Consider the following 22906-nt stretch of genomic DNA (forward strand, 5'->3'; position numbering starts at 1 on the left):
TGCAGTGGAACCAGCGGAGCTAGCGCTGCTCCCCGACCCCTCCACACCATAATTGACATCAGCCAGTCAGCCTCTGATGGACCAAGACGTCCCATGCTTAGAAAATACCCGACCAAGAAGTACGGACTGCAAATGCGGTCATTCAATCGCCGATGGTACGAGCAATACACTTGGCTCGAGTACTCAGTGACTATGGACGGTGTATTTTGTTTTGCCTGCAGGCATTTTGCTCACGAAGGACGCCGCGGTTCCACAACAGTGTGTCCGCGGGGTCTTAAAAAGTATTAAAAGTTGATCAATTTAGCGAAAATTAAGGCTATTAAAAAGTATTAAAAAGTATTAAACGGCATTTTCCAGGGTATTAAGAAGGTTCACAGCAACGACAACATGAAACACCCTTTAATTTACTGAAACGACATGTCGGGAAACCCCACAAGGCGGCCCCATGCATAGCGCGCCGTAAAATGCTGCTTATTATTTTAAGTTTCGTTGCCTTGCTCCGCTCTGTGTGTGGGGGGGGGGGAATAAACGACTACGGTAACGGGTCCCAAGGTGGGTAGACCGTTGTATATTTTTGTTTTTTTGGTTTCATGGTTCTGCCACGAGCTCACAAGACAGTTTTGGGTAGACCGGCATACGCAACGCTCTGGGGGGGTCCAACCCTATGTGATCATTTTCTGATAACGATGAAAGAGCCCGCCTCCCTCTCCCCACGTCTCCTGCTGCTGCTGGGCTGTCAGAAGAGGGGGAGGAAAAGAGAGGCAGTCACCGTTTATTAAATATTATTATATTATTATGCAGAGAACAGAGTCGTTATCAATTTGTTTTAAAGCTCAATAAATAACAAAGAAGACCTCTGACCGGCACTTTCCTAATTTTGTACGGAAGATTTAAACTTTAAAGGACATGTTGACCGGCGGAACCTTTTTTTTTAAGGAAGCTCTGCCGCACGGTCCCCTCGTTCCTTGGAAGAGGCGGTGGGGTGGGTGTTTTTCATCTGCTGGTGGACTACCTGAGAGATACAGCAGGAGGACACGCCGTCCACCGCGGAGAATAAACAGAAGGGCAACCCAGGCAACCATGCTCCGGGGTCTTCTTCGCTGCTTTTGGTGTATGCAGCAGCGCCACTTACAGGCCTGACATATGTACTACATCGTTTCCAGCATTTCCAGCGGTCTAGTGGTCTAGTGTGAACGGACACGTTAATGAATCGAAAGCGTGTGCCCAATTTAACCCCTGGGTATTTCTGAGGGTGCTCCTATATGGCATTACCCCGCTGAAGCTCACCAAAGTTTAACATATTTCATAGTTCAAAGTTTTGTCAATTGTTTTGTTTATTGGTCAAATACTGGTTTCTAATGTTTTCTGAGGAGTTTTACTGGAATGAAAGAGCACAGAGTACAGAAGCAACAAAGCAGCATACTGCATTAAACCTTCACAGAGAGGTTGAAGTTCATGTGGAAAGGAGGCTTCAGTAGTCTGTCTGCACTCTGTTTAGTTTTACTATCTTACAATCAATATAGTCAATGTGAGGTAAAGTGTGTTGCCAATGTAACCGGTTAGAACTCAAAGTTGCGATGAGGTCTTAAAATGTATGGAAAGGGTCTTAAAAAAGGTCTTAAAAGGTATTAAATTTGACTTCAGGATTCATGCATATACCCTGCATAAAGAAACCACCTTTACCCATGACGGATTTAGCACCTGGGTTAAAGATACGCAGTCATTCCTTACACATGATGTGAGCAGTGGACATAAATGTGCCATGGATGCATGGTCTGAATTTAAAGTAAGGAAAGAGAGTGGCTCAAAAATCAGCAACGCACTCAGCGAGGGACATTCAAAAACTTTAAGTGAAAACAGGGAATATATGCGGGCAGTTGTGGAAGCATTGCGTGACACTGCGTGTCAAACCATTGCACTACGGGGGCATAGGGAGAGTGAAGCAGCCAACAGGGGGAACTCATCGAACTTTTAGACCTGATTGGCAAATTTGACAAAACTGTGGAGAAAAAAAAAATCTGACAATCCAAGAAATGCAAAGTACACACACCACGACATACAAGATGAGCTAATTGAGCTGATATCAAATATGGTCAGGGATAAAATCAGCGGAGAAGTACAGGAAGCTGGAGTGTTTGCACTGATGGTGAATGAGAGCAAAGACGTGAGTAAAAAGGAGCAGGTGTCTGGCAGTGCGGTATATACATGACGATGGCATACAGGAGGAGTTCCTTCACTTCACCCCAGCTGATGGACTAGACGCAGATTCACTTTTGACAACGATCAAACAGACGCTCAGTAAATGCAACATTGATCACAACATGTGCATTGGCCAATGCTACGACGGTGCCGCTGTCATGTCGGGGTGTAATAATGGTGTGCAGGAGAGATTTCGGAAGGAGGTGCCACAGGCCCTTTATGTACATTGCCATGCCCACCGGCGAAATTTAGTTTTTGTTGACTGTGTCAAGAATGTAAGATCAGCAGGGGATTTTCAACTGGCCTCTGCTACGGATCTTGTTGAGTCGGTAATTACATCCCTCTCCCAAAAGAGAAATGAAAAATCATGGGAGGAAATTTTGGACAAAGCACACGCCCTCTCCACCAAGACTGGCATCCTCGTCAAGTTGAGACAAGAGCGACGTCAAACTCAGCCTGCATGCCACCTACAGGAGTTTGTAGTTGATGCTCCAACAGGAAAACTTCCACCTCTCACCTCCTCTGATGACATCCGCAAGCACTGCTACTACCCTGTCATTGATAGACTTGTCAATGAAATGAAAAGGCGGTTTTCGTCTGAATCTTGTGGCTTGCTGCAGGACACGTCTGCCTTAAATCCAACTCACAAGTCATTCCTTGAGCTGGAGCACCTATCACCCATGGCCCAGTATTATGGGGTAAAAACGGACAACCTGTCTGCAGAACTGCACCAAGTTCGACGGCTCCTTGACCGAAAAAAGCAGCAGCAGCAGGGACAAACTGTGAAAACCACGCACAAATTTCTCTCCCTTCTCCGGCCATACAAGGACGCATTTATTGATTTGCACAGACTTTTGTGTATATCGGTCACACTGCCTGTCACGTCTGCAAACTGCGAACGCAGCTTTTCTTGTTTACGGCGTGTGAAAAACTACATGAGGAGCAACAGCGGGGACTTGAGGAATAGCAATTTGGCTTTGCTGTCCATCAATGCAGAACGAGCAAGAGCCCTGGATGTGCAGGAGCTAATAGACGCGTTTGCTTTGAACCACAACAACAGACGCATTGTCCTGCTGTAACAGATGTGACCCCTTGGTGAGTGGTAGTGATGGGATTTATGGCTCTTTGAAGGGAGCCGGATCTTATGGCTCCGTTCCTTTCAAAGAGCCGTTCAAAAGAGCCGTTTTTTTTGGCGGGGTTACTTGGTTTGTCTGTGAAATAATCACCAGGATAAGGATTGGCTGTATTGCCAGACCTAATGTCAATAATCTGCTTTGTAAACACGACACAAGGTGGCGCCATATCCATGTCATTCATGTCCGTGAATGTACTACTTTGAATTTACCCTCCGTATGTGTTAAGTAAATAAAGTTGCCTTGCCTTGAATGAAATTCACGCAACTCTTAATATTAGATACTGTGTTTTTAAGTGGCGATGGAGATCATTTGTTGGCCCTGCTTTAAAGGATATTTTGCCTTTACAAATGGTGCGCTTTTTTGGTTGAAGTGCATCAAAATGCTGCTGCGTTTTCGCCTTTGGCTCATTTTCCATCCGAAAAACACGTCGTCTACCTGTCCTGTAGCCTACCACTTGTTATGACTTCTCTCTCTCGTGTATTCCGTTAAGACCCACCCCATCTCACTCCTGCTGAAACCTACTAATCAGAGTAGGGGCGGGTCTTCACAGAATACGTTTGGGGAACAAAATCAAGCTTTTTAACAGGCGAGTGGATTTTGGCAGGCAGTGAGTGCGGACTAACAATTGAACGATAACAAGAACGGCTCTCACCAAGTACGACTCGGTTCCCCTCGTTCATACCAAAGAGCCGTTCAAAAGAATCGGCTCGTTCGCGACCGACACATCACTAGTGAGTGGCTCTGCCCCCCTTTGTGTGTGTGTGTGTGTGTGTGTGTGTGTGTGTGTGTGTGTGTGTGTGTGTGTGTGTGTGTGTGTGTGTGTGTGAGATCAGATGTGCACAGTTTATTACATTGTAAAGTTAAGTTATATAGGCAATGTTGTTTGTGGGAGTTACACCTTCCAGGTGTGTGTGTGCGTTTTCCGGTGTGTGCTGGCAGGGAGTACGAGACGCTAGGAGTTGTGTTCGAGTGTGGGGAAAAGTGTTATACTATTGATTGGTTCTGTAAATAAAGAGAACGTTTTCGACATTGAAGGCTAGAGTGATCTGTGATCTTGAAAAGCGGTGAACGCTACAATATGAACAGGCTCGTGCTTGGCCCACTGGTATTGTTTGTTTATTTATTTTGAAAATTAACTAGCAACGACGTGCTGTCATATAGCAACTGCTAAGCTACTGCAGCAAAAACATCCTGGCGCCGCCCATGTGTAAAATACATTTCTTCTTGTTCTTCAGAGAGTGATAAAAACTGCTTCAACACTTTTTAGACCGTAAAACCGGGATGACATTGAAACGAGAGCTGAAAAAGCATCACGTTCGCAGATTTAGCAGAGAAACAGAAGAGTTGAAGAAGCTCCTGCTGATCACTGCAATGCTGGAGCTGAAGATGTGTCCTGTGTGGTGTGTTTGGCCTCTTATTGTGACAAACACCTCCAGCCTCATTGTGACACAGCTACATTTAAAAAACACAAGCTGGTGGAGCCCTCCAAGAAGCTGTAGTGCTGAGATAGATTTGGGCATCATCAGCATAGCAGTGGAAGTTGAGTCCGTGATGGCAGATGATCTGGCCAAGGGGTACCATGTAAATGGTGAACAGGAGGGGGCCAAGCATAAAGCCTTGGGGGACACCATGATTGACTGGGGCTGGAGGGGAATTCGAGTTATATCTGAAGCAATTTATGTTTCTGACAATGTGTAGTCAATTCCACCCTTCAATGTAGCACAAATCTGAACTCTCATTACAGGAACAATACCGGAAACAGACGTAGGAAAGATCCTCAGCTCGCTGATTGGATGTTTTAGCCTCAATGCACGTTGGGATATGGTGTTTATGCGATGTGAAACAAACACATATAGCTGATCAGTAATTATTATTTAGTTGTTGCAACAAACAATAATGGGAAGTACATCACCAATCGCGGAAATGCCCCCGACAGTAGCAGTAATCACACAACATAATTATATAGCCACTGCAATGAACACACACACATTTTCCCTAAGCAAGTTTGACGCACACAAATGTTATCATGCAGCCTACCACACAAATGTCACATGTTTTTCTCTCTGAAAGCTATACTTGTATATGTTTAAACATCAACATCTCATGATATCCTTAGGATTAGTTAACGAACAAAGGTTAACTGTTTTTATAACTTAAGGCCTTCTCTGAACTTCCTCTAACCTCGGTGTCAGCTCACTTAAAATGAATACATCTATTGATAATTCAGAACGACCATTGTCTCTCTAACGTGTGTGACCCAACTCAGTAACACACATCATATGGAATACCATGTGATCTCTAATGAATATCATAAATATGCTGTATTAAACATTCTGCTGTAACAATAGGGTGGTGGGACAAGTGTTCATTCTGTCTGGCTTAGCCTATTATCATACTAAAAGGAATGCATGCAGCACCCCCTTCCAGGTGTCCCGATGCAACAAGTATCTGAATCCTATTTACATTGAACACTTGAGTCACACGATACTACCTGGCTTAGCCTTATCATAATAAAAGAAATACCTACACCCATACATGCAGATTAACCAGTTCAACAAGTCACACAATGCTGTCCGGCTAATGCTAACAGGCTAATTATCATACTAAAAGGGATACATCCAAGTGTCCCAAAACATTTCAGAAACTGTTTCTGCAAGAACCAGAGTTAAATGTATTTTTGTAAGTAATTAACTGATAAGATACAAGTAGAGTTTAACATATTGCTACAGATATAATTTCACATACTTTTATCAGAAACAATGTATTAATTTATTCAATTCTGGTGTTGATTTAAAATCTTAACAAAGGACACATTTAGAACTTAGTTATAGTGAATTATCAAAGATATTATATTTATATTAGAGTTTTATTTCTATATGTGAATAAAACAAAGAGATGTTGCTTGTTTGAAGATTCTGAAGTTGTGTGAGTGTATGCTCCAGAGGGCAGGACCTATAAACACATGTAATACCCAATAGCATTGTGAAGTTGAACAAAAGGACCGTTAGACCGTGTAAATGGAGTCTTTAAAAAAACTAAAACATTTACTGACTTTTTTAGGATAGCTTAAAATAATGTTGTAAAATTACAACAGTGGGCTTTACAGGGTTAACATCTTCTCATGAGTCGTTCTGTAGATGTTGGAGTTTCTTCAGGCGGCGCTCCTTCCCGTGTCTGTTTCGCCATGGAGGCTGTCACTGCTCAGGAGGATTTCTGTTAACCTCAACTGATATTTATCTGCATGGAAATGTAAACTTTGCTCTAAATATTTATTGAATATCGATATTGATGTATTTGTATGTTGTTGTTTCTCTTGTAAAGCATGAGAGAGGGAAAGCACCAGAGCTTCTTTCATCGTATATATTTTATTCTCAAGGTCTTTTATTTGTATCTAAGTCTCAATGTGTTGAATGCATAAAGGACATTTTGAAGAAGGAAACCAAACACATCAAAAGAAAAGCTAGCAGGTTGAGTTTGTAATAAATAGGGTTTCTATTTTCAAGATGTGAGATTAGTGCCACCTTTACATGTCTATAAAAAATAAAATGTTGGGGTTTTTCTTGTTAAAAAAAGAGCTCAGAGGACAAAATCTCAGTCTTATGTTTTTTTAATCTAAAAAATATCTCTAAATTATTTTTCTGAAACAAGATATTTTCATTTTTAATTTATTTTTAGAATTACGAAAATAATAATGAATTCAGATTTTCTTTTCTTTTCAGAAAAACATGTGAATATCTTTTAGTAAACCCTGCACATGTTTCGTCAGGTTGGTGAAGATTTCCCTTCATTTGCATGTGTTTTGCAAACAACACCCTGCCTCTCACACAAAGCTTTGTTGAAAGCAGTTCAACCTGTTCCCCTTGATTCCTGCTCCCAAACACACTGAGCTGCACCCTATCAAGGAATGTTCCCGCCCCTTCACAGGTTGGCAACATGTTAAAAGAGAAAGCTGATTCCTCATTCTTTGCATTGACTGAGCAAAAGCAGGAGGAGAGGAGATTTGTTGTCCGCCAGAGATTGTTTCTGTTCAGAGAAAGTGGATATTTGACCTTCTGTCTGCAGTCCGTAACTATCACTGAGAGGTGAGATGAGGCAGAAAGGAGTTCAGCTGGACCGGGAAACCTTCTCTTGTTCCATCTGTCTGGATCTACTGAAGGATCCGGTGGCTATTCCCTGTGGACACAGCTACTGCATGGACTGTATCAAACGCCACTGGGATAGAGAGGATAAGAAGAAAGTCTATAGCTGCCCTCAGTGTCGGCAGAGCTTCAAACCGAGGCCTGTCCTGCTGAAGAACACCATGTTAGCAGATTTAGTGGAGAAGCTGAAGAAGCCTGGACTTGAAGAAGATCCTGCTGATCACTGCTATGCTGGAGCTGAAGATGTGGCCTGTGATTTCTGCACTGGGAGGAAACTGAGAGCCTGTAAGTCCTGCCTCATCTGTCTTTTATCTTATTGTGAGAAACACCTCCAGTCTCATTTTGACGTAGCTCAATTAAAAAAACACAAGCTGGTGGAGCCCTCCAAGAAGCTCCAGGAGAACATCTGCTCTCGTCACGAAGAGGTGATGAAGCTGTTCTGCCGCACTGATCAGCAGAGTATCTGTTCTCTCTGCTCTGTGGACGAACACAAAGGACACGACACGGTATCAGCTGCAGCAGAGAGGACTGAGAGGCAGAGAGAGCTGGAGGGGAGTCGACTAAACATCCAGCAGAGAATCCAGGACGGAGAGAAGGAGGTGAAGCTGCTTCAGCAGGAGGTGAAGGCCTTCAATGGCTCTGCTGATAAAGCAGTGGAGGACAGTGAGAAGATGTTCACTGAGCTGATCCGTCTGATGGAGAAAAGAAGCTCTGATGTGAAGCAGCAGCTCAGATCCCAGCAGAAGAGAGAAATGAGTCGAGCCAAAGAGTTTCAGAAGAAGCTGAAGCAGGAGATCTCTGAGCTGAAGAGGAGAGACGCTGAGCTGAAGCTGCTCTCTCACACAGAGGATCACAACCAGTTTCTGCTCAGCTACCCCTCCTCACTGCCAGCCCTCAGTGAAGCTACACACTCCTCCAGCTTCAACATCCTTCCTCTGAGCTACTTTGAGGACGTGACGGCGGCCCTGTCAGCAGTCAGAGACAAACTACAGGACGTCCTGAGAGAGGAATGGACAAACGTCTCATTGACTGAAGTGGATGTTTTACTGCCAGCAGCAGAGCCCACCACCAGAGCTGGGTTCTTAAGATATTCACAGGAGATCACTCTGGATCCAAACACAGCACACACAGAGCTGTTATTATCTGAAGGGAGCAGAAAAGTAACATTCATGAAAGAACAGTCTTATTCTAGTCATCCAGACAGATTCACTGATTGGCCTCAGGTCCTGAGTAGAGAGAGTCTGACTGGACGTTGTTACTGGGAGGTGGAGCGGAGAGGGAGAGCAGTTTTTGTTTCAGTCTCATACAAGAATATCCGCAGAGCAGGGGATGGTACTGAATGTTTATTTGGATACAATGACAAATCCTGGGCGTTAGAGTTTAAACAAAACAGTTATTCATTTACTTACAACAATAGCAAAATTCTCGTCTCAGGTCCTCTGTCCTCCAGAGTAGGAGTGTACCTGGATCACAGAGCAGGTATTCTGTCCTTCTACAGCATCTCTGAAACCATGACTCTCCTCCACAGAGTCCAGACCACATTCACTCAGCCGCTACATGCTGGACTTTTGGTTTGTGACGCAGCTGAGTTGTGTAAACTGAAATAGCCTGAATTCATTTGAGGAACTCTTCTACTTCTTAAACTCTTTGTGTGTCCATCATTGCTGCTGAGAGCTGAGTGTTCATGTCTTCACTGCACAGAGATCAGCTGTCAATCAAACATTATGGGATGTGCTTTAACATCTTCTCATGAGTTGTTCTGTAGATGTTGGAGTTTCTTTAGGCGGCGCTCCTTCCTGTGTCTGTTTAGCCATGGAGGCTGTCACTGCTCAGGAGGATTTCTGTTAACCTCAACTTATATTTCTCCGCATGGAAATGTAAACTTTGATCTAAATATTTGTTGAATATCAATATTGATTTATTTTTATTTTGTTGTTTCTCTTGTAAATCATGAGAGAGAGAAAGCAACAGAGCTTCTTTCATTGTAGATATTTTATTCTAAATGTATTCGATTTTTTACGAAGTCTCAATGTGTTGAAAGCATAAAGGACATTTTGAAGAAGGAAATAACACACATTAAAAGAAAAGCCAGCAGGATGAGTTTGCAATAAATTGTGTTTCTATTTTCAAGATGTGAGATGAGTGCCACATTTACTTGTCTCTAAAAAATAACATGTTGGGATTTTTCTTGTTAATAAAAGAGCTCTGAGGAAAAATGTCAGTGTTGTGTTTATTTTTCTGAAACAAGATATTCACATTTACTTTAATTTATCTTTAGGAAAATAATATAAAATTCAGATTTTATTTTATTTTCAGAAAAACATGGGAAAATATTTTAGTAAACCCTGCACATGTTTCGTCAGGTTGGTGTAGATTTCTCTTCATTTGCATGTGTTTTGGCACATTGCTGTTAATATGTTTCATTGTTATTGAAGCTGCAGCACGTTACTCCTGATGTAAGTGTTTGGTCCGTTGTGGCGCGATTGCACCTGCCGGCCACCGTAGTTTGTACATCTGACACTTAATCATCGAGTTTAAAGTAATACAATGTAAAATCAGGGGCGGCGCCAGGGGGTTGCTGGCAGTTGCTATAGCAACTCCAGGAATTGGCCTAGCAACGGCTTAGCAACCCCATTGTTTTGTAATGAAAAAAATGTATCTATATATATTTACATATATATTATAAACGACTACGGTAACGGGTCCCAAGGTGGGTAGACCGTTGTATATTTTTGTTTTTTTGGTTTCATGGTTCTGCCACGAGCTCACAAGACAGTTTTGGGTAGACCGGCATACGCAACGCTCTGGGGGGACCAACCCTATGTGATCATTTTCTGATAACGATGAAATAGCCCGCCTCCCTCTCCCCACGTCTCCTGCTGCTGCTGGGCTGTCAGAAGAGGGGGAGGAAAAGAGAGGCAGTCACCGTTTATTAAATATTATTATATTATTATACAGAGAACAGAGTCGTTATCAATTTGTTTTAAAGCTCAATAAATAACAAAGAAGACCTCTGACCGGCACTTTCCTAATTTTGTACGGAAGATTTAAACTTTAAAGGACATGTTGACCGGGGGAACCTTTTTTTTTAAGGAAGCTCTGCCGCACGGTCCCCTCGTTCCTTGGGAGAGGTGGGTGTTTTTCATCTGCTGGTGGACTACCTGAGAGATACAGCAGGAGAACACGCCGTCCACCGCGGAGAATAAACAGAAGGGCAACCATGGCAACCATGCTCCGGGGTCTTCTTCGCTGCTTTTGGTGTATTTCGGGTGGCAGCAGCGCCACTTACAGGCCTGACATATGTACTACATCGTTTCCAGCATTTCCAGCGGTTTAGTGGTCTAGTGTGAACGGACACGTTAATGAATCGAAAGCGTGTGCCCAATTTAACCCCTGGGTATTTGTGAGGGTGCTCCTATATGGCATTACCCCGCTGAAGCTCACCAAAGTTAAACATATTTCATAGTTCAAAGTTTTGTCAATTGTTTTGTTTATTGGTCAAATACTGGTTTCTAATGTTTTCTGAGGAGTTTTACTGGAATGAAAGAGCACAGAGTACAGAAGCAACAAAGCAGCATACTGCATTAAACCTTCACAGAGAGGTTGAAGTTCATGTGGAAAGGAGGCTTCAGTAGTCTGTCTGCACTCTGTTTAGTTTTACTATCTTACAATCAATATAGTCAATGTGAGGCAAAGTGTGTTGCCAATGTAACCGGTTAGAACTCAAAGTTGCGATGAGGTCTTAAAATGTATGGAAAGGGTCTTAAAAAAGGTCTTAAAAGGTATTAAATTTGACTTCAGGATTCCTGCATATACCCTGCATAAAGAAACCACCTTTACCCATGACGGATTTAGCACCTGGGTTAAAGATACGCAGTCATTCCTTACACATGATGTGAGCAGTGGACATAAATGTGCCATGGATGCATGGTCTGAATTTAAAGTAAGGAAAGAGAGTGGCTCAAAAATCAGCAACGCACTCAGCGAGGGACATTCAAAAACTGTATGTGAAAACAGGGAATATATGCGGGCAGTTGTGGAAGCATTGCGTGACACTGCGTGTCAAACCATTGCACTACGGGGGCATAGGGAGAGTGAAACAGCCAACAGGGGGAACTCATCGAACTTTTAGACCTGATTGGCAAGTTTGACAAAACTGTGGAGAAAAAAAAAATCTGACAATCCAAGAAATGCAAAGTACACACACCACGACATACAAGATGAGCTAATTGAGCTGATATCAAATATGGTCAGGGATAAAATCAGCGGAGAAGTACAGGAAGCTGGAGTGTTTGCACTGATGGTGAATGAGAGCAAAGACGTGAGTAAAAAGGAGCAGGTGTCTGGCAGTGCGGTATATACATGACGATGGCATACAGGAGGAGTTCCTTCACTTCACCCCAGCTGATGGACTAGACGCAGATTCACTTTTGACAACGATCAAACAGACGCTCAGTAAATGCAACATTGATCACAACATGTGCATTGGCCAATGCTACGACGGTGCCGCTGTCATGTCGGGGTGTAATAATGGTGTGCAGGAGAGATTTCGGAAGGAGGTGCCACAGGCCCTTTATGTACATTGCCATGCCCACCGGCGAAATTTAGTTTTTGTTGACTGTGTCAAGAATGTAAGATCAGCAGGGGATTTTCAACTGGCCTCTGCTACGGATCTTGTTGAGTCGGTAATTACATCCCTCTCCCAAAAGAGAAATGAAAAATCATGGGAGGAAATTTTGGACAAAGCACACGCCCTCTCCACCAAGACTGGCATCCTCGTCAAGTTGAGACAAGAGCGACGTCAAACTCAGCCTGCATGCCACCTACAGGAGTTTGTAGTTGATGCTCCAACAGGAAAACTTCCACCTCTCACCTCCTCTGATGACATCCGCAAGCACTGCTACTACCCTGTCATTGATAGACTTGTCAATGAAATGAAAAGGCGGTTTTCGTCTGAATCTTGTGGCTTGCTGCAGGGCACGTCTGCCTTAAATCCAACTCACAAGTCATTCCTTGAGCTGGAGCACCTATCACCCATGGCCCAGTATTATGGGGTAAAAACGGACAACCTGTCTGCAGAACTGCACCAAGTTCGACGGCTCCTTGACCGAAAAAAGCAGCAGCAGCAGGGACAAACTGTGAAAACCACGCACAAATTTCTCTCCCTTCTCCGGCCATACAAGGACGCATTTATTGATTTGCACAGACTTTTGTGTATATCGGTCACACTGCCTGTCACGTCTGCAAACTGCGAACGCAGCTTTTCTTGTTTACGGCGTGTGAAAAACTACATGAGGAGCAACAGCGGGGACTTGAGGAATAGCAATTTGGCTTTGCTGTCCATCAATGCAGAACGAGCAAGAGCCCTGGATATGCAGGAGCTAATAGACGCGTTTGCTTTGAACCACAACAACAGACGCATTGTCCTGCTGTAACAGATGTGACCCCTTGGTGAGTGGTAGTGATGGGATTTATGGCTCTTTGAAGGGAGCCGGATCTTATGGCTCCGTTCCTTTCAAAGAGCCGTTCAAAAGAGCCGTTTTTTTTGGCGGGGTTACTTGGTTTGTCTGTGAAATAATCACCAGGATAATGATTGACTGTATTGCCAGACCTAATGTCAATAATCTGCTTTGTAAACACGACACAAGGTGGCGCCATATCCATGTCATTCATGTCCGTGAATGTACTACTTTGAATTTACCCTCCGTATGTGTTAAGTAAATAAAGTTGCCTTGCCTTGAATGAAATTCACGCAACTCTTAATATTAGATACTGTGTTTTTAAGTGGCGATGGAGATCATTTGTTGGCCCTGCTTTAAAGGATATTTTGCCTTTACAAATGGTGCGCTTTTTTGGTTGAAGTGCATCAAAATGCTGCTGCGTTTTCGCCTTTGGCTCATTTTCCATCCGAAAAACACGTCGTCTACCTGTCCTGTAGCCTACCACTTGTTATGACTTCTCTCTCTCGCGTATTCCGTTAAGACCCACCCCATCTCACTCCTCCTGCTGAAACCTACTAATCAGAGTAGGGGCGGGTCTTCACAGAATACGTTTGGGGAACAAAATCAAGCTTTTTAACAGGCGAGTGGATTTTGGCAGGCAGTGAGTGCGGACTAACAATTGAACGATAACAAGAACGGCTCTCACCAAGTACGACTCGGTTCCCCTCGTTCATACCAAAGAGCCGTTCAAAAGAATCGGCTCGTTCGCGACCGACACATCACTAGTGAGTGGCTCTGCCCCCCTTTGTGTGTGTGTGTGTGTGTGTGTGTGTGTGTGTGTGTGTGTGTGTGTGTGTGTGTGTGTGTGTGTGTGTGTGTGTGTGTGTGTGTGTGTGTGTGAGATCAGATGTGCACAGTTTATTACATTGTAAAGTTAAGTTATATAGGCAATGTTGTTTGTGGGAGTTACACCTTCCAGGTGTGTGTGTGCGTTTTCCGGTGTGTGCTGGCAGGGAGTAGGCTACGAGACGCTAGGAGTTGTGTTCGAGTGTGGGGAAAAGTGTTATACTATTGATTGGTTCTGTAAATAAAGAGAACGTTTTCGACATTGAAGGCTAGAGTGATCTGTGATCTTGAAAAGCGGTGAACGCTACAATATGAACAGGCTCGTGCTTGGCCCACTGGTATTGTTTGTTTATTTATTTTGAAAATTAACTAGCAACGACGTGCTGTCATATAGCAACTGCTAAGCTACTGCAGCAAAAACATCCTGGCGCCGCCCATGTGTAAAATACATTTCTTCTTGTTCTTCAGAGAGTGATAAAAACTGCTTCAACACTTTTTAGACCGTAAAACCGGGATGACATTGAAACGAGAGCTGAAAAAGCATCACGTTCGCAGATTTAGCAGAGAAACAGAAGAGTTGAAGAAGCTCCTGCTGATCACTGCAATGCTGGAGCTGAAGATGTGTCCTGTGTGGTGTGTTTGGCCTCTTATTGTGACAAACACCTCCAGCCTCATTGTGACACAGCTACATTTAAAAAACACAAGCTGGTGGAGCCCTCCAAGAAGCTGTAGTGCTGAGATAGATTTGGGTATCATCAGCATAGCAGTGGAAGTTGAGTCCGTGATGGCAGATGATCTGGCCAAGGGGTACCATGTAAATGGTGAACAGGAGGGGGCCAAGCATAAAGCCTTGGGGGACACCATGATTGACTGGGGCTGGAGGGGAATTCGAGTTATATCTGAAGCAATTTATGTTTCTGACAATGTGTAGTCAATTCCACCCTTCAATGTAAAACAAATGTGAACTCTCATTACAGGAACAATACCGGAAACAGACGTAGGAAAGATCCTCAGCTCCCTGATTGGATGTTTTAGCCTCAATGCACGTTGGGATATGGTGTTTATGCGATGTGAAACAAACACAAACGGCTGATCAGTAATTATTATTTAGTTGTTGCAACAAACAATAATGGGAAGTACATCACCAATCGCGGAAATGCCCCCCAACAGTAGCAGTAATCACACAACATAATTATATAGCCACTGCAATGAACACACACACATTTTCCCTAAGCATGTTTGACGCACACAAATGTTATCATGCAGCCTACCACACAAATGTCAAATGTTTTTCTCTCTGAAAGCTATACTTGTATATGTTTAAACATCAACATCTCATGATATCCTTAGGATTAGTTAACTAACAAAGGTTAACTGTTTTTATAACCTAAGGCCTTCTCTGAACTTCCTCTAACCTCGGTGTCAGCTCACTTAAAATGAATACATCTATTGATAATTCAGAACGACCATTGTCTCTCTAATGTGTGTGACCCAACTCAGTAACACACATCATATGGAATACCATGTGATCTCTAATGAATATCATAAATACGCTGTATTAAACATTCTGCTATAACAATAGGGTGGTGGGACAAGTGTTCATTCTGTCTGGCTTAGCCTATTATCATACTAAAAGGAATGCATGCAGCACGCCCTTCCAGGTGTCCCGATGCAACAAGTATCTGAATCCTATTTACATTGTACACTTGAGTCACACGATACTACCTGGCTTAGCCTTATCATAACAAAAGGAATACCTACACCCATACATGCAGATAAACCAGATCAACAAGTCACACAATGCTGTCTGGCTAATGCTAACAGGCTGATTATCATACTAAAAGGGATACATCCAAGTGTCCCAAAACATTTCAGAAACTGTTTCTGCAAGAACCAGAGTTAAATGTATTTTTGTAAGTAATGAACTGATAAGATACAAGTAGAGTTTAACATATTGCTAAAGATATAATTTCACATACTTTAATTAGAAATAATGTATTAATTTATTCAATTCTGTTGTTCATTCAACATCTTAACAAAGGACACATTTAGAACTTAGTTATAGTGAATTATCAAAGACATTATATTTATATTAGAGTTGTATTTCTATATGTGAATAAAACAAAGAGATGTTGCTTGTTTGAAGATTCTGAAGTTGTGTGAGTGTATGCTCCAGAGGGCAGGACCTATAAACACATGTAATACCCAATAGCATTGTGAAGTTGAACAAAAGGACCGTTAGAACGTGTAAATGGAGTCTTTAAAAAAACAAAAACATTTACTGACTTTTTTAGGATAGCTTAAAATAATGTTGTAAAATTACAACAGTGGGCTTTACAGGGTTAACATCTTCTCATGAGTTGTTCTGTAGATGTTGGAGTTTCTTCAGGCGGCGCTCCTTCCCGTGTCTGTTTCGCCATGGAGGCTGTCACTGCTCAGGAGGATTTCTGTTAACCTCAACTGATATTTTTCCGCATGGAAATGTAAACTTTGCTCTAAATATTTATTGAATATCGATATTGATGTATTTGTATGTTGTTGTTTCTCTTGTAAAGCATGAGAGAGGGAAAGCACCAGAGCTTCTTTCATCGTATATATTTTATTCTAAAGGTCTTTTATTTGTATCTAAGTCTCAATGTGTTGAATGCATAAAGGACATTTTGAAGCAGGAAACCAAACACATCAAAAGAAAAGCTAGCAGGTTGAGTTTGTAATAAATAGGGTTTCTATTTTCAAGATGTGAGATGAGTGCCACCTTTACGTGTCTGTAAAAAATAAAATGTTGGGGTTTTTCTTGTTAAAAAAAGAGCTAAGAGGAAAACATCTCCGTCTTATGTTTTCTTAATCTAAAAAATATCTCTAAATTATTTTTTCTGAAACAAGATATTTTCATTTTAAATGTATTTTTAGGATTAAGAAAATAATAATGAATTCAGATTTTCTATTATTTTCAGAAAAAAATGTGAATATCTTTTAGTAAACCCTGCACATGTGTCGTCAGGTTGGTGAAGATTTCCCTTCATTTGCATGTGTTTTGCAAACACACCCTGCCTCTCACACAAAGCTTTGTTGAAAGCAGTTAAATCTGTTCCCCTTGATTCCTGCTCCCAAACACACTGAGCTGCACCCTATCAAGGCATTTGAATGTTCCCGCCCCTTCACAGGTTGGCAACATGTTAAAAGAGAAAGCTGTTTCCTCATTCTTTGCATTGACTGAGCAAAAGCAGGAGGAGAGGAGATTTGTTGTCCGTCAGAGATTGTTTCTGTTCAGAGAAAGTGGATATTTGACCTTCTGTCTGCAGTCCGTAACTATCACTGAGAGGTGAGATGGCGCAGAAAGGAGTTCAGCTGGACCGGGAAACCTTCTCTTGTTCCATCTGTCTGGATCTACTGAAGGATCCGGTGGCTATTCCCTGTGGACACAGCTACTGCATGGACTGTATCAAACGCCACTGGGATAGAGAGGATAAGAAGAAAGTCTACAGCTGCCCTCAGTGTAGAAGGAGCTTCAAACCGAGGCCTGTCCTGCTGAAGAACACCATGTTAGCAGATTTAGTGGAGAAGCTGAAGAAGCCTGGACTTGAAGAAGATCATGCTGATCACTGCTATGCTGGAGCTGAAGATGTGGCCTGTGATTTCTGCACTGGGAGGAAACTGAGAGCCTGTAAGTCCTGCCTCATCTGTCTTTTATCTTATTGTGAGAAACACCTCCAGTCTCATTTTGACGTAGCTCAATTAAAGAAACACAAGCTGGTGGAGCCCTCCAAGAAGCTCCAGGAGAACATCTGCTCTCGCCACGAAGAGGTGATGAAGCTGTTCTGCCGCACTGATCAGCAGAGTATCTGTTCTCTCTGCTCTGTGGACGAACACAAAGGACACGACACGGTGTCAGCTGCAGCAGAGAGGACTGAGAGGCAGAGAGAGCTGGAGGGGAGTCGACTAAACATCCAGCAGAGAATCCAGGACGGAGAGAAGGAGGTGAAGCTGCTTCAGCAGGAGGTGAAGGCCTTCAATGGCTCTGCTGATAAAGCAGTGGAGGACAGTGAGAAGATGTTCACTGAGCTGATCCGTCTGATGGAGAAAAGAAGCTCTGATGTGAAGCAGCAGCTCAGATCCCAGCAGAAGAGAGAAATGAGTCAAGCCAAAGAGTTTCAGAAGAAGCTAAAGCAGGAGATCTCTGAGCTGAAGAGAAGAGACGCTGAGCTGAAGCTGCTCTCTCACACAGAGGATCACAACCAGTTTCTGCTCAGCTACCCCTCCTCACTGTCAGCCCTCAGTGAAGCTACACACTCCTCCAGCATCAACATCCGTCCTCTGAGCTACTTTGAGGACGTGACGGCGGCCCTGTCAGCAGTCAGAGACAAACTACAGGACGTCCTGAGAGAGGAATGGACCAACGTCTCATTGACTGAAGTGGATGTTTTACTGCCAGCAGCAGAGCCCACCACCAGAGCTGGGTTCTTAAGATATTCACAGGAGATCACTCTGGATCCAAACACAGCACACACAGAGCTGTTATTATCTGAAGGGAGCAGAAAAGTAACATTCATGAAAGAACAGTCTTATTCTAGTCATCCAGACAGATTCACTGATTGGCCTCAGGTCCTGAGTAGAGAGAGTCTGACTGGACGTTGTTACTGGGAGGTGGAGCGGAGAGGGAGAGCAGTTTTTGTTTCAGTCTCATACAAGAATATCCGCAGAGCAGGGGATGGTACTGAATGTTTATTTGGATACAATGACAAATCCTGGGCGTTAGAGTTTAAACAAAACAGTTATTCATTTACTTACAACAATAGCAAAATTCCCGTCTCAGGTCCTCTGTCCTCCAGAGTAGGAGTGTACCTGGATCACAGAGCAGGTATTCTGTCCTTCTACAGCGTCTCTGAAACCATGACTCTCCTCCACAGAGTCCAGACCACATTCACTCAGCCGCTACATGCTGGACTTTTGGTTTGTGACGCAGCTGAGTTGTGTAAACTGAAATAGCCTGAATTCATTTGAGGAACTCTTCTACTTCTTAAACTCTTTGTGTGTCCATCATTGTTGCTGAGAGCTGAGTGTTCATGTCTTCACTGCACAGAGATCAGCTGTCAATCAAACATTATGGGATGTGCTTTAACATCTTCTCATGAGTTGTTCTGTAGATGTTGGAGTTTCTTTAGGCGGCACTCCTTCCTGTGTCTGTTTAGCCATGGAGGCTGTCACTGCTCAGGAGGATTTCTGTTAACCTCAACTGATATTTCTCCGCATGGAAATGTAAACTTTGATCTAAATATTTGTTGAATATCGATATTGATTTATTTTTATTTTGTTGTTTCTCTTGTAAATCATGAGAGAGAGAAAGCAACAGAGCTTCTTTCATTGTAGATATTTTATTCTAAATGTATTCAATTTTTTACTAAGTCTCAATGTGTTGAATGCATAAAGGACATTTTGAAGAAGGAAATAACACACATTAAAAGAAAAGCCAGCAGGATGAGTTTGCAATAAATTGTGTTTCTATATTCAAGATGTGAGATGAGTGCCACATTTACTTGTCTCTAAAAAATAACATGTTGGGATTTTTCTTGTTAATAAAAGAGCTCTGAGGAAAAATGTCAGTGTTGTGTTTATTTTTCTGAAACAAGATATTCGCATTTTTTAAATTTATTTTTAGGAAAATAATATTAAATTCAGATTTTATTTTATTTTCCGAAAAACATGGGAAAATATTTTAGTAAACCCTGCACATGTTTCGTCAGGTTGGTGTAGATTTCTCTTCATTTGCATGTGTTTTGGCACATTGCTGTTAATATGTTTCATTGTTATTGAAGCTGCAGCACGTTACTCCTGATGTAAGTGTTTGGTCCGTTGTGGCGCGATTGCACCTGCCGGCCACCGTAGTTTGTACATTTGAAACTTAATCATCGAGTTTAAAGTAATACAATGTAAAATCAGGGGCGGCGCCAGGGGGTTGCTGGCAGTTGCTATAGTAACTCCAGGAATTGGCCTAGCAACGGCTTAGCAACCCCATTGTTTTGTAATGAAAAAAATGTATCTATATATATTTACACATTCTCGCGAGATCTTTCTGGGGTCTTTGTAAGTTAAAGCGCGAATTCTCAGTATGTGAAGTGAACACACAGATCGAAAATGGAAAAATGTCTAACAAGCCAGCGAAAACGACCGCGATCTCAAACGGAGCCGGTCCAGCCGGACAACCCTACTATCCACAAATATCCCGATGTTACTATTACTAATGATAACAGGGAGGATTGGGACCACGAAGAACAGGTGCCCCCGGCCCCGCCGACAGACCCACTGCCCCCGCAGCAGCAGGAACAGCTAGCTGCTACGGCGAGCTGCAGTGGAACCAGCGGAGCTAGCGCTGCTCCCCGACCCCTCCACACCGTAATTGACATCAGCCAGTCAGCCTCTGATGCACCAAGACGTCCCATGCTTAGAAAATACCCGACCAAGAAGTACGGACTGCAAATGCGGTCATTCAATCGCCGATGGTACGATCAATACACTTGGCTCGAGTACTCAGTGTCTATGGACGGTGTATTTTGTTTTGCCTGCAGGCATTTTGCTCACGAAGGACGCCGCGGTTCCATATAAAGAAACCGCCTTTACCCATGACGGATTTAGCACCTGGGTTAAAGATACGCAGTCATTCCTTACACATGATGTGAGCAGTGGACATAAATGTGCCATGGATGCATGGTCTGAATTTAAAGTAAGGAAAGAGAGTGGCTCAAAAATCAGCAACGCACTCAGCGAGGGACATTCAAAAACTGTATGTGAAAACAGGGAATATATGCGGGCAGTTGTGGAAGCATTGCGTGACACTGCGTGTCAAACCATTGCACTACGGGGGCATAGGGAGAGTGAAACAGCCAACAGGGGGAACTCATCGAACTTTTAGACCTGATTGGCAAGTTTGACAAAACTGTGGAGAAAAAAAAGATCTGACAATCCAAGAAATGCAAAGTACACACACCACGACATACAAGATGAGCTAATTGAGCTGATATCAAATATGGTCAGAGATCAAATCAGCGGGGAAGTACAGGAAGCTGGAGTGTTTGCACTGATGGTGAATGAGAGCAAAGACGTGAGTAAAAAGGAGCAGGTGTCTGGCAGTGCGGTATATACATGACGATGGCATACAGGAGGAGTTCCTTCACTTCACCCCAGCTGATGGACTAGACGCAGATTCACTTTTGACAACGATCAAACAGACGCTCAGTAAATGCAACATTGATCACAACATGTGCATTGGCCAATGCTACGACGGTGCCGCTGTCATGTCGGGGTGTAATAATGGTGTGCAGGAGAGATTTCGGAAGGAGGTGCCACAGGCCCTTTATGTACATTGCCATGCCCACCGGCGAAATTTAGTTTTTGTTGACTGTGTCAAGAATGTAAGATCAGCAGGGGATTTTCAACTGGCCTCTGCTACGGATCTTGTTGAGTCGGTAATTACATCCCTCTCCGAAAAGAGAAATGAAAAATCATGGGAGGAAATTTTGGACAAAGCACACGCCCTCTCCACCAAGACTGGCATCCTCGTCAAGTTGAGACAAGAGCGACGTCAGACTCAGCCTGCATGCCACCTACAGGAGTTTGTAGTTGATGCTCCAACAGGAAAACTTCCACCTCTCAGCTCCTCTGATGACATCCGCAAGCACTGCTACTACCCTGTCATTGATAGACTTGTCAATGAAATGAAAAGGCGGTTTTCGTCTGAATCTTGTGGCTTGCTGCAGGGCACGTCTGCCTTAAATCCAACTCACAAGTCATTCCTTGAGCTGGAGCACCTATCACACATGGCCCAGTATTATGGGGTAAAAACGGACAACCTGTCTGCAGAACTGCACCAAGTTCGACGGCTCCTTGACCGAAAAAAGCAGCAGCAGCAGGGACAAACTGAAAACCACGCACAAATTTCTCTCCCTTCTCCGGCCATACAAGGACGCATTTATTGATTTGCAAAGACTTTTGTGTATATCGGTCACACTGCCTGTCAAGTCTGCAAACTGCGAACGCAGCTTTTCTTGTTTACGGCGTGTGAAAAACTACATGAGGAGCAACAGCGGGGACTTGAGGAATAGCAATTTGGCTTTGCTGTCCATCAATGCAGAACGAGCAAGAGCCCTGGATGTGCAGAAGGTAATAGACGCGTTTGCTTTGAACCACAACAACAGACGCATTGTCCTGCTGTAACAGATGTGACCCCTTGGTAAGTGGCTCTGCCCCCCTCCTTGTGTGTGTGTGTGTGTGTGTGTGTGTGTGTGTGTGTGTGTGTGTGTGTGTGTGTGTGTGTGTGTGTGTGTGTGTGTGTGTGTGTGTGTGTGTGTGTGTGTGTGTGTGTGTGTGTGTGTGTGTGTGTGTGTGTGTGTGTGTGTGTGTGTGTGTGTGTGTGTGTGTGTGTGTGTGTGTGTGTGTGTGATCAGATGTGCACAGTTTATTACATTGTAAAGTTAAGTTATATAGGCAATGTTGTTTGTGGGAGTTACACCTTCCAGGTGTGTGTGTGCGTTTTCCGGTGTGTGCAGGCAGGGAGTACGAGACGCTAGGAGTTGTGTTCGAGTGTGGGGAAAAGTGTTATACTATTGATTGGTTCTGTAAATAAAGAGAACGTTTTCGACATTGAAGGCTAGAGTGATCTGTGATCTTGAAAAGCGGTTAACGCTACAATATGAACAGGCTCGTGCTTGGCCCACTGTTATTGTTTGTTTATTTATTTTGAAAATTAACTAGCAACGCCGTGCTGTCATATAGCAACTGCTAAGCTACTGCAGCAATAACATCCTAGCGCCGCCCATGTGTAAAATACATTTCTTCTTGTTCTTCAGAGAGTGATAAAAACTGCTTCAACACTTTTTAGACCGTAAAACCGGGATGACATTGAAACGAGAGCTGAAAAAGCATCACGTTAGCAGATTTAGCAGAGAAACAGAAGAGTTGAAGAAGCTCCTGCTGATCACTGCTATGCTGGAGCTGAAGATGTGTCCTGTCTGGTGTGTTTGGCCTCTTATTGTGACAAACACCTCCAGTCTCATTGTGACACAGCTACATTTAAAAAACACAAGCTGGTGGAGCCCTCCAAGAAGCTGTAGTGCTGAGATAGATTTGGGTATCATCAGCATAGCAGTGGAAG

At 43.3% G+C, this 22906-nt stretch overlaps 2 protein-coding genes across 2 annotated transcripts; both read left to right on the plus strand.

Moving 5' to 3' along the window:
* Nucleotides 1-7422: 7422 nt before the first annotated feature.
* On the plus strand, nucleotides 7423-9081 carry LOC307020579 (tripartite motif-containing protein 16-like; the record flags this gene model as incomplete). The annotated part of the gene is made up of 1 exon (XM_079652031.1): nucleotides 7423-9081. The coding sequence occupies one exon, from the start codon at nucleotides 7423-7425 to the stop codon at nucleotides 9079-9081; it is 1659 nt and encodes a 552-aa protein (XP_079508157.1).
* A 7990-nt stretch (nucleotides 9082-17071) lies between these two features.
* Nucleotides 17072-18831, plus strand: LOC307017519 (tripartite motif-containing protein 16-like). The gene has a single exon (XM_079647119.1). The coding sequence runs from the start codon at nucleotides 17089-17091 to the stop codon at nucleotides 18745-18747; it is 1659 nt and encodes a 552-aa protein (XP_079503245.1). The 5' UTR covers nucleotides 17072-17088; the 3' UTR covers nucleotides 18748-18831.
* The last annotated feature ends 4075 nt before the right edge of the window (nucleotides 18832-22906 follow it).

Source organism: Notothenia rossii, assembly GCF_949606895.1.
Source record: "Notothenia rossii genome assembly, chromosome: 9".
Lineage (NCBI taxonomy): Eukaryota > Metazoa > Chordata > Actinopteri > Perciformes > Nototheniidae > Notothenia > Notothenia rossii.